Below are 16,527 nucleotides of genomic sequence, written 5' to 3'. Positions count from 1 at the left end.
GCCTGCTTTCTATTCCTAAGGCAGCCACTACCCTCTCTCTCCCTGTGAGCACTAGTTTCTTCAGTGGCTGTGGAGTAGAATCCTCATGTGCTTCCTCATACTGTGCTGTTCCCAAACATAAGCCTGCAAACCTGTTCCATTTAATGAATTCCATTTATCTGGGGAGCTTGGAAAGATACTGATGCCAGGCATCATCTTAGGCAAATTGTCAAACTCAGCGAATTGACCTAAAAACTCTTTACTATTTCTGGTTCTAGTTCCGTCCCTTAATAAGGGTGGTCACTCGACCGAATTTCTTGACCTAAAAAAAATGCAAAGCATAAAACACAAATATGTATCATGTCCTCTGTTTCAGGCACCATGCAGAGCAGTATTTGGCCCCATAAGTGATCAGTTTGCATTTGTTAAGATCCTAACCTATAGCTTCCTTTGGGTGTATCTATTTCAGTGTCAGCAATAATTTAAATAAGATACAGGATTACAGAACACTGAATAATAATAAATGCTTTGCAGTGTTCTATAGAACACTTATTTGGGGCCACGTACTTTTTTGTTAATTTAATTCTGTGAAGGAAGTAGAATTTTATCTGTTTTACAGGAAAGGAAACGGAGACTCAGCTAGATGAAATAATTTGCTCAAAGTCATACAGTTAGTATAATGCAAGTATCTGGACAGTTTTAAGGGTATTTTGAGAGCAAGAGAGCGCACGCAAACAGGGAAGGGGTAGAGAGAGAGGGAGAGAGAGATCCCAAGCGGGCTCTGCACTGTATGCAGAGAGCCCGTTGTGGGGCTTGAACTCATGAACCATAAGATCGTGACCTGAGCTGAAATCAAGAGTCAGACGCTTTATCGACTGAGCCACCCAGGCACCCCTGGACAGTTTTATTATAAAGCTCATATACTTTTATTATAAAACTCATGTACTATCTGCTATTGCCACGTGGTCTTAACTTTTAAAGTTTTTCTCAAAGTAGGTTTTTCTCAGAGTATTATGTAGAAGTACGTAATTTGAGCATAGTTATCCATGTTTGTATTCAGCATTTCCAGTGACTGTAAAACTTCTTATAAATACAGCAATCAAGCAAGAGAACTTCTTACCATAAAATACTCTGACCCATTCATTTCAAGACTCTGACTCTTAAAAATTTAAAGTGCTTGGTATTCAAATCCTCATTGAGGCTATTTACCTTTTGCCTGGAAGCAGCTAGATTTTGGAATTAAAAATAAGTCTTCCAGTGACTAGAGTAAAACATATTTAGAAATTTGGGATGATTATAAAAGGGAAGAACTAGATATCACAGGATTAATGAGTGTTTTTAAATAGAATCAACATTGGGAAATGTGTATTTTATCTAAAGACTATGAAGAATAGGAATCAAGAGAAAAGTTCAAGAACATATGGAGGGTGTAAGAAAAAATTTAGAGACTGAGAGGACAACAATAAGGGGGCTTAATATGCTCAATACGTCATGGGACCAATTTTTTTTTTTTCCACCTGGAATGATTGTTTAGGATTATGCCTTTTTAAAACCAGCCTCTTTTACTTTACATCACTTAGTCACTGTACCTTGCAAGTGCCTACTATTTTTTTTTTCAACGTTTTTTTTTTTTTTTTTTTTTTTTTTTTTTTTATTTATTTTTGGGACAGAGAGAGACATAGCATGAACGGGGGAGGGGCAGAGAGAGAGGGAGACACAGAATCGGAAACAGGCTCCAGGCTCCGAGCCATCAGCCCAGAGCCTGACGCGGGGCTCGAACTCACGGACCGCGAGATCGTGACCTGGCTGAAGTCGGACGCTTAACCGACTGCGCCACCCAGGCGCCCCCCTACTATTTTTAAAATAAGGTATCATTTGTGGCAAAAATGATTTTTCTTAAAAGCCAAGCCAAAACAAATGAAAATTACAGACTAATAGTCTTGATATTTTTTTTAAAGCTACTTTAAGTAACTTAGCATATGTTTGGAATAAACAGGTACAATTTCAAAATTGTATTTTAGAAAAAGATTTTACCTATTTTTAGGAAGAGTCCACAGTTCATCTAGGCCACATGTTGAAAGAAAATCACTGCCTTGTTGCACTACACATGTGTAAGCATAATATGAAAAACTGTGGAATAAAACAATTATGCGATGCACTGTATCTGAATAGAAGCCTACGCTACCTTGATGTGAGCTGGTAAGTGATAATACATTAATCCAGAAGTCCTGGAAATAATCTATGTAAACATTTACAGTACACAGGATACGCTGTTAGATACTAATTCCAAAGATCAGAAAATGCAACCATTGTTGTCAACTTTTTATCCTAAGTCTTAGTATTTAGCTTGTACTGATATTGTATCTCCTACAATGTGAATGAGCAATTTAATCATGAGTAATCCAGAATGAAAGTAACATTTTATAGCAAATTTTCATTAACTTTTTGGGAAATTGAGTGATTAAAATCTTTTAGTGAATGAGAAAGTACTGTTCTATATAACAATTCTGAGGCCTGTTAATCTCTATGAATAAAAGAAGAATACTTCATATTTTCAAATGTAACACGTATTTTTCCTTTCCCAGCAATAAAATAACTCGTGATGGAATGGTGTGTTTGGCTGACGTACTGAAAAGCAATACTACTCTGGAAGTAATAGATCTTTCTTTTAACAGAATAGAAGATGTAGGAGCAAAGTATCTCAGTGAAACTCTTGCTTCACACAATAGGAGTCTTAAAGCGTTAGTATCGCTTTATATTTAATCAAAATAACAAAAATTTAAACCTTTAAAACACTAACCTCAAGCCCTTTAACTCAAGATGCATGATGAAATATAAAAATAGTTTCTAAACTGACATATTAAACATTTCAATTTCTTTTTCAAAAGTAGTGTCTATTTTTTTTTTAATGTTTATTTTTGAGAGAGAGAGACACACACACAGAGTGTGAGCAGGGGAGGGGGCAGAGGGAGAGGGAGACACAAATCTGAAGCAGGCTCCAGGCTCTGAGCTGTTAGCACAGAGTCTGACGTGGGGCTCAAACTCACGAACCATGAGATCATGATCTGAGCCGAAGTCAGCCACTTAACCGACTGAGCCACCCAGGCACCTCCAAAAGTAATATTAAAAATTATATTGATTCTACTTATGATTGATTTAAGACTGAGAGAATTCTTACTGCCTATAGTATTTACCCTGACTTCTATAGAAAAATCACAATCATTCAATATGACCAAGACTTAAAAAATAATCAAAGAAAATACTACTTGGATGACTTAATCCTGAAGGGCGTATTTGTAATCCACCCCAAACATTTACTGAATGATATAAAACAGCCTACTGATTTCTAAAATGTAGGTAGCTCTACTAGGTACATGAAGCACCCAATTAGAGAACTAAGTTTCTTGGATTTTAGGATTACATCAGACGCTGAAGAATAATGCCAAGATTTTACAGCATAAAATTCAACAAGGGTGCCTGGGTGGCTCAGTGGGTTAAGTGACCAACTTCGGCTCAGGTCATGATGTCAGGCTTCGTGAGTTCGAGCCCTGCATCGAGCTCTCTGCTGTAAGTGCAGAGCCTACTTTGGATCCTCTATCTCCCCCTCTCTTAAAATAACAAACTTAGAAAGAAATGTAATAAATGTTGTTGGCTAACTTATGCATCTTCTTTGTGAAAGTATTTACTGGTTTCCAGGGTTATTACCTCTTGTTTCTCCCTAGGTTGTCAGTAGTCAACAACAACATAAAGGGAGAAGGACTTGTTGCACTTTCACAGTCCATGAAAACAAACCCCATACTCTCTAATGTCTACATTTGGGGAAACAAATTTGATGAAGCTACATGTGTGGTATGTTTTGGGTTTTTTTTTTTTCTTTCTTCTTCACTGAAGGCTTTTTCTGGGGTCTTCTCTATAACATCAGACATTTACAGGTGGCCTTAGAAATGATTATAACATATTGGGGCACCTGGGTGGCTCAGTGGGTTAAGCGTCTGACTCTTGATTTCAGCTCAGGTCATGATCTCATGTTTGCTGAGTTGGAGCCCTGGGTCAGGCTCTGCACTGCCAGAGTTGAGCCTGCTTGGGATTTTCTCTCTCCCTCTCTCTCTCTCCTTCCCCTGCTCACTTGCTTGGTCTCTCTCTCTCTCTCTCTCTCTCAAAAATAAATATTAAAAGAATGACTACAAAATATAGTAAGACACTGCAGTTCTGATACATTTAAAAATAAACCCTAAAAATGACTGGAAAGTTCTGTGGTTGAAATAGCAAAATATCTCAAATACTACATATTAGTATAAAGATCAATGAATGACACAGTCCCAACTCCTCCAAAGTTAAAACATTTTAAAAATCACAATTGTTGATTTATTCTAAATTTGATGCAGCACAATCTCTAATCTGCTGCCCAATAATTAAACCAAGACATGGTTTTGGAGACCTACAGTACTTTTAACTGCTGCTTATGCAAATACAGCCCTTGATACTACTTTCAAAACAAAAACCATAGTAACAAATAATTTTGATTTGGAAAGAAGATGCTAAAAATCTCAATTTGCAAAAAGGCTATCCAAAACTACCACCAAAACGAGTAATAAAACATACTATTTAAATCTTGATTTTAGAAAAACATATTCTACACACTAGAAACTAAGGTGAGCTTGGAATAAAGCAGAAAGCAACTGAAGTTTTCTTTTACTGTCTACATTTCTGCCTATCTCTGTACACAATCTTACTCACAAGCCAGCTTAACATGTTTGTGTGATCTTACATACATACCAATGATCCATGAGGTAAACAAAGAAAATTCTACAATGAAAAAAGAATGGGGCTACCAGTCAGGCCACCATCTAATAATATGGAAATGGTCTCTTAGCCTCAGACTATAAATGAGCTTCAGGGAGTTTATGAACTCCAGAGAGTTGGATGCCAAAATCTGATTATTTTTCTGAGAAATGGGTCCCTGGCCATCAAATTTTCAAGGGCATATACAACTCCTTATGTCCCTCATTTAAGATCCCCTGTAGGAATTTTAACCATGGGACCTTTTGGCCCATAAAATCAGTAACAGTGAGAATTGTTAACTCTGGAAGTCATAAAATGACAAAAAAATACCTTAAAGCTTAGAAATAAATTTTGCAAGATTCTAATTTCATTGTGAAATTAAGTGAACAAAAATCTATATGTGGAAAGTAATAAAATTCAGTAATTTACTCAAAATATTTTAAACTGAAAATCAGTACAGCTAATTTGAATATAGAAATTTAATTACAATAAATGAACAACCTATTTTATTAATGATAGTTTGTTCTTTTCTTAAAAATCACAGGCATATTCAGACTTAATTCAAACAGGCCGTCTAAAACCAGACAATACAGATGTGGAGCCATTTGTGGTGGATGGACATGTGTATCTCGCAGAAGTCTCCAATGGCCTTAAAAAGCATTATTACTGGAGGCCAACTTACGGAGAAGTTTGCAGTCAGTCATCTAATGCAGGTTCTATTCTTGTACCAGTAGGTCCAGATCTATGAAAAACAAGCTCTGAAATAATTTTCACATATTTGCCTTATGTTAATATTTTATGGCCTACTACAGTTTTCATTCATAAATTAGAACAAGCTACTTCTTGAAATGTGTAAAAGAGGGGCGCCTGGGTGGCGCAGTCGGTTAAGCGTCCGACTTCAGCCAGGTCACGATCTCGCGGTCCGTGAGTTCGAGCCCCGCGTCAGGCTCTGGGCTGATGGCTCGGAGCCTGGAGCCTGTTTCTGATTCTGTGTCTCCCTCTCTCTCTGCCCCTCCCCCGTTCATGCTCTGTCTCTCTCTGTCCCAAAAAAAATAAAAAAAAAAAAAAAAAAAAAAAAAAAAACACAACGTTGAAATGTGTAAAAGATATATTAAACTTTGTTTAACTGTCCATTGTGGAAAAACTGAGTAATATAATTTTTTAGAAGAAATTTTACAGGAAAGCAAAGATGGTGGAGCAGGAGAACCCCGAATTCACCTCATCCCACGGACATATCAAGGCAACTGCTCCACTCTGCAAACAACCTGAAGCCTGGCAGAACAGATCTTCCACAGCTAAACCCCTGGAGTGACTAGCCACCAAGGGGAAGGACATCACAGGCAAGGAGAAGCGACCCCACACTGGACACCAGTGGCCCTGGGGACTTGCACTGGGAAGACCAGTCTCCATACTGTCTGGTTTTGAACATCAGTGGGGCTTAACTCCAGGAGAGCTGGAGGGCTATAGGAAACCAAGGCTCCACCCTCTAAAAACCAATACACTAAATAACTAAAAAGCAGTTTGAAAAGTGCCTGGGGTATATGTGAGGGAGATTTGTTGCCTCATTTGAGGATGTATACAGGAGGGGCAGGAATCTACAGGAAATCTAGTGGCTTTCTCCAGGAAGGAAAGTGCTGGTGGCTGCCAGTTTTCCTGCGCCCTCCCAGCCGAACACTTATGGAAGCCAGTTCTGACATTCTCAACCTACCTTCCTAGCATGGTGTGCGCCCTGCCCTCTCCAAACTGCCCATGCCAGCAGGCACCCCTCCAAAGCAACTCTTGCTCTGGAGAGGAGGGAGCTAACCCCACACACCAGTGCGCCTGCAGTTGCTGTAGCTGCCCTTCTCAGCTAGCTATAGAGGTTTGAGAAAGCCCTACCCGTCGATGTGTCTGCAGCAGTCACAGAGGCTCACTATAGACAGCTGGGCTACAGGCTAGCCCTGCCTACCAGCAAACCCACAGCTGCTACAACCAGGTCTCAGAGCCAGCCACACAGGAAGCAAGCCCGACCCACCAGTAAGCCCACAGCAAGCAAAGCAGATCACTGCAGACAGGCTGTCCACACGCTGTAGAGGCTGAAGCAGGGCTTATTAGCCATGCAGGGGATAAGCGCTGCCCACCAGTGTATCCTCAACACTAGAGGATAATCACTGTAGTCAGCTGGGTAGAGGGCTAGCATCACCAACCGGCATGCCGGCATTAGTCACATATCAACCACAACAGGTTCTGGTGACCAGGGAGGACTGTGCTACAGGGAACCATAGGACCCTTTCTACACAAGGACACTACTTTCTAGACCTAAGAGAAGGAGCTGACCTAATTAATTCACAGAAACAGACAAGATGAGGAGACAGGAATAGGTCTCAAATGAAAGAAGGCAAAACCACAAAAGAGCTAATGAAACAGGTAAGCAATACGCCTGATAAGGAGTTCAAGGTAATGGCCATAAAGATACCAGACTTGAGAGAAGAATGGATGAACTCAGGGAGAACTTCAACACAGAGATATAAAATTTAAAAACTAGTCAGAGATAGAGAATAACTAAAATAAAAAAATGGGCTACAGGAAATCAGTGGATTAGAGGATACAGATCTGATCAGTGATCTGGAAGATAGGATAATGGAAAACACCCAAGCTGAACAGCAAAAAGAAAAAGTAATACATGAGAATAAGTTAAGGGACCTCTCTGTGATCAAGTGTATGAACATTTGCATTATAGGGGGTTCCAGAAGGAGACGAGAGAAGGGGGACAGAAAACATATTTGAAGAAATAACAACTGAAAACTACCTTAACCTGGGGAAGGAAATGGACATCCAGGTGCAAAAAGCAAAGAGAGCCTTACAGGGAACCCAAGGACATATAATTAAAATGGCAACACATAATTATGTATAATTATATGTATATAATACACATCAAGACATATAATTAGAATGACAAAAATTAAAAAGCGAATCCTAAAAGCAATAGAAAAGCAAACTTACATACATGGGAAACCCCATAAGGCTATCAGCTCATTTTCAGCAGAAACTCTACAGGCCAAAAGGGAGTGGCATAAAGTGCTGAAAGAAAAAAACAAAACAAAACAACAAAACCCCCTGTAACCAAGACTACTCTATTCAGCAAAATTATCACTCAGAATTGAAGTAGAGACAGTATCCCAGACAAAAGTTAGAGTTCATCACTACTAAACTAGCTTTACAAGAAATGTTAATGGAAATTCTATAAACAGAAAGAGAAGGCCACAACCAGAAGAAAACTGAGAGGAGAAAATTTCACAGTACAAGCAAATATATAGTTAAGTTAGTAGATCAATCACTTATAGCTATAAAAATTAGTCAAGGGATACACAAAAAGAGGCAGAATATGATATATACATAAAACATGGAAGTGGTAATAAAAATTGCATCAGAAGAATAAAATACCAGGGTGGCTGGCTCAGTTGGAAGAGCATATGACTCTTGATCTCAGGGTTGTGAATTTAAGCCCCACATTCAGTGTAGATACTTAAGGGGCACCTGGGTGGCTCAGTTAAGTGTTCAACTCTTGATTTTGGCTCAGGTCATGATTTCTTGGTTTGTGAATTTGAACCCTCCATCAGGCTCTATGATGTGTCTCCCTCTCCCTCTCTGCCCTTCCCCCGATTGCTATCTTTCTCTCACAATAAATAAAAATAAACTTCAAAGAAAGAAAAGAATAAAATACTTACGAATAAATTTAACCAAGAAGGTGAAGAGCTTGTACTCTGAAAACTGTAAGGTATTGATGAGGGACACCTGGCTGGCTCAAGATCAAGAGCATGTGACTCTTGATCTTAGGGTCATGATTTCAAGTCCCACATTGGGTATAGAGCTTATTTTTAAAAAATAATAAAGGTGGAGTGCCTAGGTGGCTCAGTCAGGTAAGTGTCTGACTCTTGATTTTGGCTCAGGTCATGATCTCACAGTTCAAGAGTTGGAGCCCCATGTCAGGCTCTGCACTGACAGAGTGGAACCTGCTTGGGATCCTCTCCTTCCCTCTGTCTCTGCCCTTCCCCTGCTCACTTGCTCTCTCTCTCTCAAAATAAATATATTTTTTTAAAAAGGTTAAAAAAAAGACATTGATGAAAGAAACTGAGGATGATATAAACAAATGGAAAGATATTCCATGCTCATGGATTGGAAGACTTGATATTGTTAAAATGTCCATACAATGCAATCCCTAAAATAATACCAATAACATGTTTCACAGAACTAGAACAAAAAATCTTAAAATTTGTATGGAACCTCATAAGACCCTGAATAGCCAAAGCAATCTTGAGAAAGAACAAAGCTGGAGATATCACAATCTAAGATTTCAAACTATACTACAAAGCTGTAATAACCAAACAGTACGGTACAGGCACAAAAACTGATACATAGATCAACAGAACAGAATTGAGAACTCAGAAAAAGACCCATGCTTATATGGTTAATTATTCCATGACAAAAGAGACCAGAGTACATAATGGAGAAAAGACAGTCTCTTCAATAAATGATGCTGGGAGAACAGGACCACTTCCTTATCATAGACAAAATTAAACTCAAAATGGATTAAAAACCTAAACATAAGAGACCTGAAACCACAAAACTCCTAAAAGAAAACATAGGCTGGAATTTCTTGGACATGAACCTTAGCGTTTTCCTGGATATATCTCCCAAGCAAGGGAAACAAAAGCAAAAATAAACAGCTAGGACTACATCAAACTTAAAAAGCTTATGCACAGTGAGGGAAAGCATCAACAAAACAAAAAAGCAACCTGCCAAATGGGAGAAGATACTTGCTAGTTGCATATATGATAAAAAGTTAATATCCAAAATACATGAAGAACTACAATTCAACACCAAAACCCCCAAATAATCCAATTATTATTCAGGTGCAGAGGACCTGAATGGACATTTTTTTCAAAGAAGACACATAAGATGGCCAACAGACACATGAAAAAATGCTCAACATCATTAGTTATCAGGGAAATGAAAATCAAAACCACAATTACATCACCTCACATATGTCAGAATGGCTAGTACCAAAAAAAAGCCGAGATAAGTTTGGAGAAAAGGGAACCTTTATGAACTGGTGGGAATGTAAACTGGTACTGCCACTATGAAAAGGAGTATGGAGATTCCTCAAAAAAAAACTAAAAATACAACTACCATATGATCTAGTATTTCCATTTCTAGGTATTTACCAAAAAAACCCCAAAACCACGAATTTGAAAAGATATGCACCCCTATGTTTATAGCAGCTTTACTTATAGTACCCAAGATATGGAAGCAACTTAGGTGTCCACTGATCGGCGAATGGATAAGGATGCAGTGTACATATATACAATGGAATATTACTCAACCAAAAGAATGAAATCTTGCCACTGGCAACATCAGTGGACCTAAAGGTTATGTATGCTAAGTGAGGTAAGTCAGACAGAGAAAGACAAATAACCTATGCTTTCACTTATATGTGCAGTCAAAAACAAATGAACAAAGAAACAAGAACAAAAACAGACTCACAGACAACAAACCAGTGGTTGTTGGAGGGGAGGGAGATGAAAGGACAAAATAAAGGGATTAACGAGGTACAAACTTCCAAACTTAATAAATAAGTCAGGGGAACCTGAGTGGCTCCGTTGATTAAACGACTGACTCTTGGTTTCAGCTCAGGTCAAAATCTCACATTTTGTGGGTTTGAACCCCGCACTGGGCTCCGTGCTGACAGCGTGGAGCCTACTTGGGATTCTCTCTCTCCTTCTGCCCTTCCCCTGATCTCTCTCAAAATAAATATTTAAGTCATGAGAATGAAAAGTACAGCATAGAGAACATAGTAATATTATAATAACACTGTATAGTAACAGATGGTAACTAAGCTTACCATAGTGAACATTTTGTATATAATTGTTGAATCACTATGTTGTACCCCTGAAACTAATGTCACCTATACATTAAAAAAAAAAAAGAAAAGAAAAAAAAAGGACCGGGGGAAAAAAGGAATAGAGACTAAAATTTTAACCATGTGGAAAAAAAAAAAATTAAGGAATTAAATTTGTTTTTAAAAAGAAAATATCATTAAGTAGTAAAAATAGCATAAAAAAGAAGATGTCATTATTAGGTATCCTAACTGAAAGTTGTCATGAGGTTGTAAAACGGGTTCAGGTGGCAGGCTGTCAGGGAATTTCAGGAGGTTCAGAAGTTGAAAAAGTATTTTATGTATCTTATTTAGGTATTATGGGTATTGACAGAATCTCACAAATATAAGCAAATATATTATGAACATACACGTTACAAATACATATAAGTGGATGCTTTCCAAACAAGTCAGTGATGCCAGTGAAATTTTTAAGATCGTTCTTTTTTAGAAGATGCCAGTAACATTTTTTAAAGAACTGTTATTTTTATTTTTAAAAAATGTTTATGTATTTGATGGGGCGCCTGGGTGGCTCAGTCGGTTAAGCGTCCAACTTTGGCTCAGGTCATGATCGCAGTTTGTGAGTTCAAGACCTGCACTGGGGTCTGTGCTAACAGCTCAGAGCCTGCAGTCTGCTTCAGAATCTGTATCTCCCCCTCTATCTACCCTTCCCATGCTCATGCTCTGTCTCTCAATAATAACTAAATGTTAAAAAAAATTAAAAATGTTTATGTATTGGAGAGAGGGAGAGAGAGAGCACAAGCGGGGGAGAGGCAGAGAGAGAGAGAGACAGAGAGAGAGAGAGCAAGAGACAGAAAGAGACAGAGAGAGAATCCCAGACTCCACACTCAGTGCATGTCTGACATGGGGCTTGATCTCACGACTGGGAGATCATGACCTGAGCTGAAATCAAGAGTAGGATGCTTAACGGAGCCACCCAGGTGCTCCAACATTTTATTTAAGAATTTTTAAAGTATTTTTTGAGAGACAGAACATGCACGAGTTGGGAAGGGCAGAGGGAGAGAGAGAATCTTAAGCAGGCTCCATGCCCAGCTCAGAGACCCACGGGGGCTCAATCTCAGGACCATGAGATCATGACAAGAGCTGAAATCAAGAGTCAGATGTTTAACCTACTGAGCCACCCAGGCACCAGAAGATGCCAGTAACATTTTAATGATTTGATTGCAAATAATTACTGTTGTCTATGGCCAATCTTGTTTTCAAATTAAGATTCCTATAAGGATGGGGTGCCTGAGTGGCTCAGGTGCGGAGACTGCTTAGGATTCTTCCTCTCTCCCTGATGAACATGGATGCAAAAATCCTCAGCAAGATAGTGGCCAACCGGATCCAACAATAATTAAAAGAATTATTCACCACGACCAAGTGGGATTTATACTTGGGATGCAGGGTGGTTCAATATCAGCAAAACAATCCATGTGATTCATCACGTCAATGAAACAAAGGACAAGAACCACATGATCCTCTCAATAGATGCAGAGAAAGCATCTGACAAAATACAGCATCCTTTTTGATAAAAACCCTCAAGAAAGTAGGGGTAGAAGGATCACACCTGAAGATCATAAAAGCCATATATGAAAGACCCACTGCTAATATCATCGTCAATGGGGAAATACTGAGCACCTTCCTCCTAAGGTCAGGAAGAAGACAGGGATGTCCACACTCGCCACTGCTATTCAACATAGTATTGGAAATCTTAGCCTCAGCAATCAGACAACACAAAAGAATAAAAGAGATCCAAATCAGCCAGGAGAAAGTCAAACTTTCACTCTTCACAGATGACACGATATTCTATATGGGGAACCCAAAAGATTTCAAAAAACTGCTAGAACTGATACATGAATTCAGCAAAGTCGCGGGATATAAAATCAATGCATAGAAATCGGTTGCATTTCTATACACCAATAAAAAAGAACAGAAAGAAATCAAGGAATCAATCCCTTTACAACTGCACCAAAACCCATAAAATACCTAGGAATAAACCTAACCAAAGAGGTAAAAAATCTATACACTGAAAACTGTAGAAAGCTTATGTATGAAATTAAAGAAGACACAATAAAATGGAAAAATATTCCATGCTCCTGGATAGGAAGAACACTGTTAAAATGTCAATACTACCCGATCTACATATCCAATACAATCCCTATCAAAATAACACCAGCATTCTTCACAGAGCCAGAACAAACAATCCTAAAATTTTTATGGAACCAGAAAAGACCCCAAATAGCCAAACCAATCTTGAAAAAGAAAACCAGGGGCGCCTAGGTGGCTTGGTCGGTTAAGCGTCCGACTTCAGCTCAGGTCATGATCTCACGGTCCGTGAGTTCGAGCCCCGCGTCGGGCTCTGTGCTGACAGCTCAGAGCCTGGAGCCTGTTTCAGATTCTGTGTCTCCCTCTGTCTCTGCCCCTCCCCTGTTCATGCTCTGTCTCTCTCTGTCTCAAAAATAAATAAACGTTAAAAAAAAAAAAAATTTAAAGAAAAAGAAAACCAAAGCTGGAGGCATCATGTTCCCGGACTTCAAGACGTATTACAAAGCTGTAATCATCAAGACAATATGGTACTGGCACAAAAACAGACACTCAGGTCAATGAAACAGAATAAAGAACCCAGAAATGGACCCACAAATGGATGGCCAAATAATCTTTGACAAAGCAGGAAAGAATATCCAATGAAATAAAGGAAGTCTCTTCAGAAAATGGTGCTGGGAAAACTTGACAGCGACGTGCAGAAAAATGAACCTGGACCACTTTCTTACACCATACACAAAAATAAACTCAAAATGGACGAAAGGCCATGTAAGACAGGAAGCCATCAAAATCTTAGAGGGGAAAGCGGGCAAAAACCTCTTTGACCTCAGCCGCAGCAACTTCTGGAGACCTGACATGTCTCCAGAGGCAAGAGAAACAAAAGCAAAAATGAACTATTGGGACCTCATTAAAATAAAAAGCTGTGCACAGCAAAGGAAACAATTAGCAAAACTAAAAGGCAACCAACGGAATGGGAGAAGATATTTGCAAATGACACATCAGATAAAGGGTTAGTATCCAAAATCTATAAAGAACTTATCAAACTTAACACCCAAAAAACAAAGAATCCAGTGAAGAAATGGGCAAAATACATGAATAGACACTCCAAAGAAGAAAACCAGATGGCCGACACATGAAAGAATGCTCAACATCACTCATCATCAGGGAAATATCAAAACCACAATGAGATATCACCTCACACCTGTCAGAATGGCTAACATTAAGAACTTAAGCAACAACAGATGTTGGTGAGGATGCGGAGAAAGAGGATCTCTTTTGCATTGTTGGTGGCAATGCAAGCTGGTTGCAGCCACTCTGGAAAACAGTATGGAGGTTCCTCAAAAAACTAAAAATAGAACTACCCTATGACCTAGCAATTGCACTACTAGGCATTTATCCAAGGGATATAGGTGTGCTGTTTCAAAGGGACACATGTGCCCCCATGTTTATAGCAGCTCTATCAACAATAGTCAAAGTATGGAAAGAGCCCAAATGTCTGTCACCGGATGACTGGATAAAGAAGATGTGGTGTATATATGTGTATGTATGTATGTATATGTATGTGTATACACACACACACACACACACACACACACACACACACACACACACACACGGAGTATTACTAGGCAATCAAAAAGAATGAAATCTTGCCATTTGCAACTACGTGGATGGAGCTGGTGAGCTAAGTGAAATTAGAGAAAGACAAATATCATATGACTTCACTCATATGAGGAATTTTAGATACTAAACAGATGAACATAAGGGAAGGGAAGCAAAAAGAATATAAAAACAGGTGCTGTTTTATAGAAAAACATAAGAGGCTCTTAAATATAAAGAGAGGGTTACTGGAGGGGTTGTGGGAGGTGGGATGGGCTAAATGGGCAAGGGGCATTAAGGAATCTACTCCTGAAATCATTGTTGTACTATATGCTAACTTGGATGTAAATTAAACAAATAAATAAAAAAAAAAAAAAAGAAAGAAAAAGGGATTCTCCCTCTCTCTGCCCCTCCCTGGGTCATGCACACTTGTACACGCTCTCTTTCAAAATAAATAAACGTTAAAAAAAAGATTCCTATGATGAGGCAACTGACGCTATGATGCTTTGACCTACATACACAAATTTATTCACACATACCAAGAAGAGGCTGCTTCATCTGAATGATTTACTTGTCAAGCAAAGTGTGAAAAGACATGGACAGTTTTCAAAGGTTACTTTAAATTGAGCTGAGGTTCTGCAGTCTAAAAGAAAATACCACCTATCTCTAAATGTTGACAGCAAGGATGTGAAATCAAGGTGGTGGTCAGCTTTACAGACGTCAAGAGTATTGGCCTTCACTTAAAGTATTGTTAATTCCTCAAATCATAGCTGTATTTATTTTTAAAAATTAGCAATAAAAAACTCCCACCGAAGTCCATTCCTTTAAACAAATAAGATGAATACCCCCTACTCAGTATTTAATGATTTTTGAAGTTTTATAGGTCTTTCCTTCTATTTAACACCTAATACCGCGTTCCTATACTCCCTGGGGGGAGGCAGGAGGGTGCGTACAGAGGATGATGGTGGTTATGTAAAGGGAAGAACATCTGAATAAACTGTATGAGGCATTATTTTCACTTAATGTTACGGAGTCATTGAGCCAGAAAAGACCTAAATGCCTTACCAAATCCATTCTCATGCTTTCAGAGATGAATTTGAATCATCCAGGACAGGACAGATGGTTGCTATCAGGCTGAGTCTGCGCTGAAAAATAAAATCTTAAAACATCTGGAATTGGTTGAAAAATACATAACAGTTCATGTTAATAACAACGTGTGAAATGGATTTCAAGGTTTTTTTTTTTTAGATAAATATTATTTATATGTTGTATCATAGAAAACTACCACAATCTGGTAATGGAATTTTAGAAATAACATGACCTTCCATTGATGCAAAAATCACTTAAAGATCTGCAAATGTTTACAACGGAACAAAACTATACTGTATAGATTACAGAATTCTATAAATGACATTATGTATCCTGACGCTTAAACTGATTTTACTAGTTATTGACTTTACTTAATAGGTTTTATCAAACCTTACTTGGCAACATTCTCTTCTCTTCGTGTTCCAATCTTATTTTATTTCCATTTTAAGATCTCTGCTATGCGGATATAAAGACTGGTTGTTCTTTTATAGAGTTCTTTTAACATTATTACATGCTGAATAATCTAGAACTAAATATCTGTATCTAAAAGGCTATATATCTCGGGGTGCCTGGGTGGCTCAGTTGGTTAGGCCACTGACTTCAGCTCAGGTCATGATCTCACAGTTAGTGAGTTTGAGACCCAAGTTGGGCTATGTGCTGACAGCTCAGAGCCTGGAGCCTGCTTCGGATTCTGTGTCTCCCCTCTCTCTACCCCTCCCCTGCTCATGCTCTATCTTATCTCTCAATAATAAATAAATGTTAAAAAAAATTAAAAATAAATAAAAATAAAAATAAAAAGCTGTATATCTCAGAAAAATCAAATGTTTTTGTATTGTTAAAAATGCAATAGAAAGTGAATAAAATTTTTTGTTTTTTAATCAAATTTGAAAAACTGCAGAATTCAGTGGATGCAATAAAACTAAGCTATGGGAAAACTTAGGAACATTTTAAACAACTGTCATTACATCTGTAAAACATTAAGCTAGTGAGGAAATTGCTCCCAGCAATTAGAGATCCAATAAATTCAGACTTGAGCAACAATTAATATGACAAACCTCATATACCTGAATGTCTATCCAGAGAGTTACGTTCATTAAACTAGAGATGCTAAATCAGCA

General features: G+C 38.3%; 1 protein-coding gene and 2 long non-coding RNA genes across 6 annotated transcripts in view; 1 reads left to right on the top strand and 2 right to left on the bottom strand.

Annotated features, from left to right (window-relative positions):
- LRRC34 (leucine rich repeat containing 34) overlaps nucleotides 1-8,271 on the top strand; it is a 21,580-nt gene extending 13,309 nt beyond the window's left edge. For all 4 annotated transcript variants that reach the window (XM_058730456.1, XM_058730455.1, XM_058730458.1 and 1 more), the window contains 5 exons: nucleotides 2,024-2,178; nucleotides 2,565-2,720; nucleotides 3,702-3,828; nucleotides 5,306-5,603; nucleotides 5,851-8,271. In XM_058730456.1, coding sequence (XP_058586439.1) covers nucleotides 2,024-2,178; nucleotides 2,565-2,720; nucleotides 3,702-3,828; nucleotides 5,306-5,509 — 642 coding nt within the window. In that variant the 3' untranslated portion in view covers nucleotides 5,510-5,603; nucleotides 5,851-8,271. The remainder of the gene's footprint in view (nucleotides 1-2,023; nucleotides 2,179-2,564; nucleotides 2,721-3,701; nucleotides 3,829-5,305; nucleotides 5,604-5,850) is intronic.
- The window catches only part of LOC131512149 (uncharacterized), a 21,675-nt gene extending 5,148 nt beyond the window's left edge, over nucleotides 1-16,527 (bottom strand). The window contains exon 1 of the long non-coding RNA XR_009261995.1: nucleotides 15,386-16,527. This is a non-coding gene — a long non-coding RNA (uncharacterized LOC131512149). The remainder of the gene's footprint in view (nucleotides 1-15,385) is intronic.
- LOC131512148 (uncharacterized) lies at nucleotides 3,632-5,980 on the bottom strand. Its single transcript, XR_009261994.1, has 2 exons — nucleotides 5,851-5,980; nucleotides 3,632-5,603 (listed from the first exon to the last, which is right to left on the bottom strand). It is a non-coding gene; the product is annotated as an uncharacterized LOC131512148 (long non-coding RNA).

The sequence above is a fragment of the Neofelis nebulosa genome, chromosome 5 (genome assembly GCF_028018385.1).
Source record: "Neofelis nebulosa isolate mNeoNeb1 chromosome 5, mNeoNeb1.pri, whole genome shotgun sequence".
Lineage (NCBI taxonomy): Eukaryota > Metazoa > Chordata > Mammalia > Carnivora > Felidae > Neofelis > Neofelis nebulosa.
The sequence above is the reverse complement of the archived record's forward strand: the minus strand, read 5'-3'. Positions and strand labels throughout refer to the sequence as shown.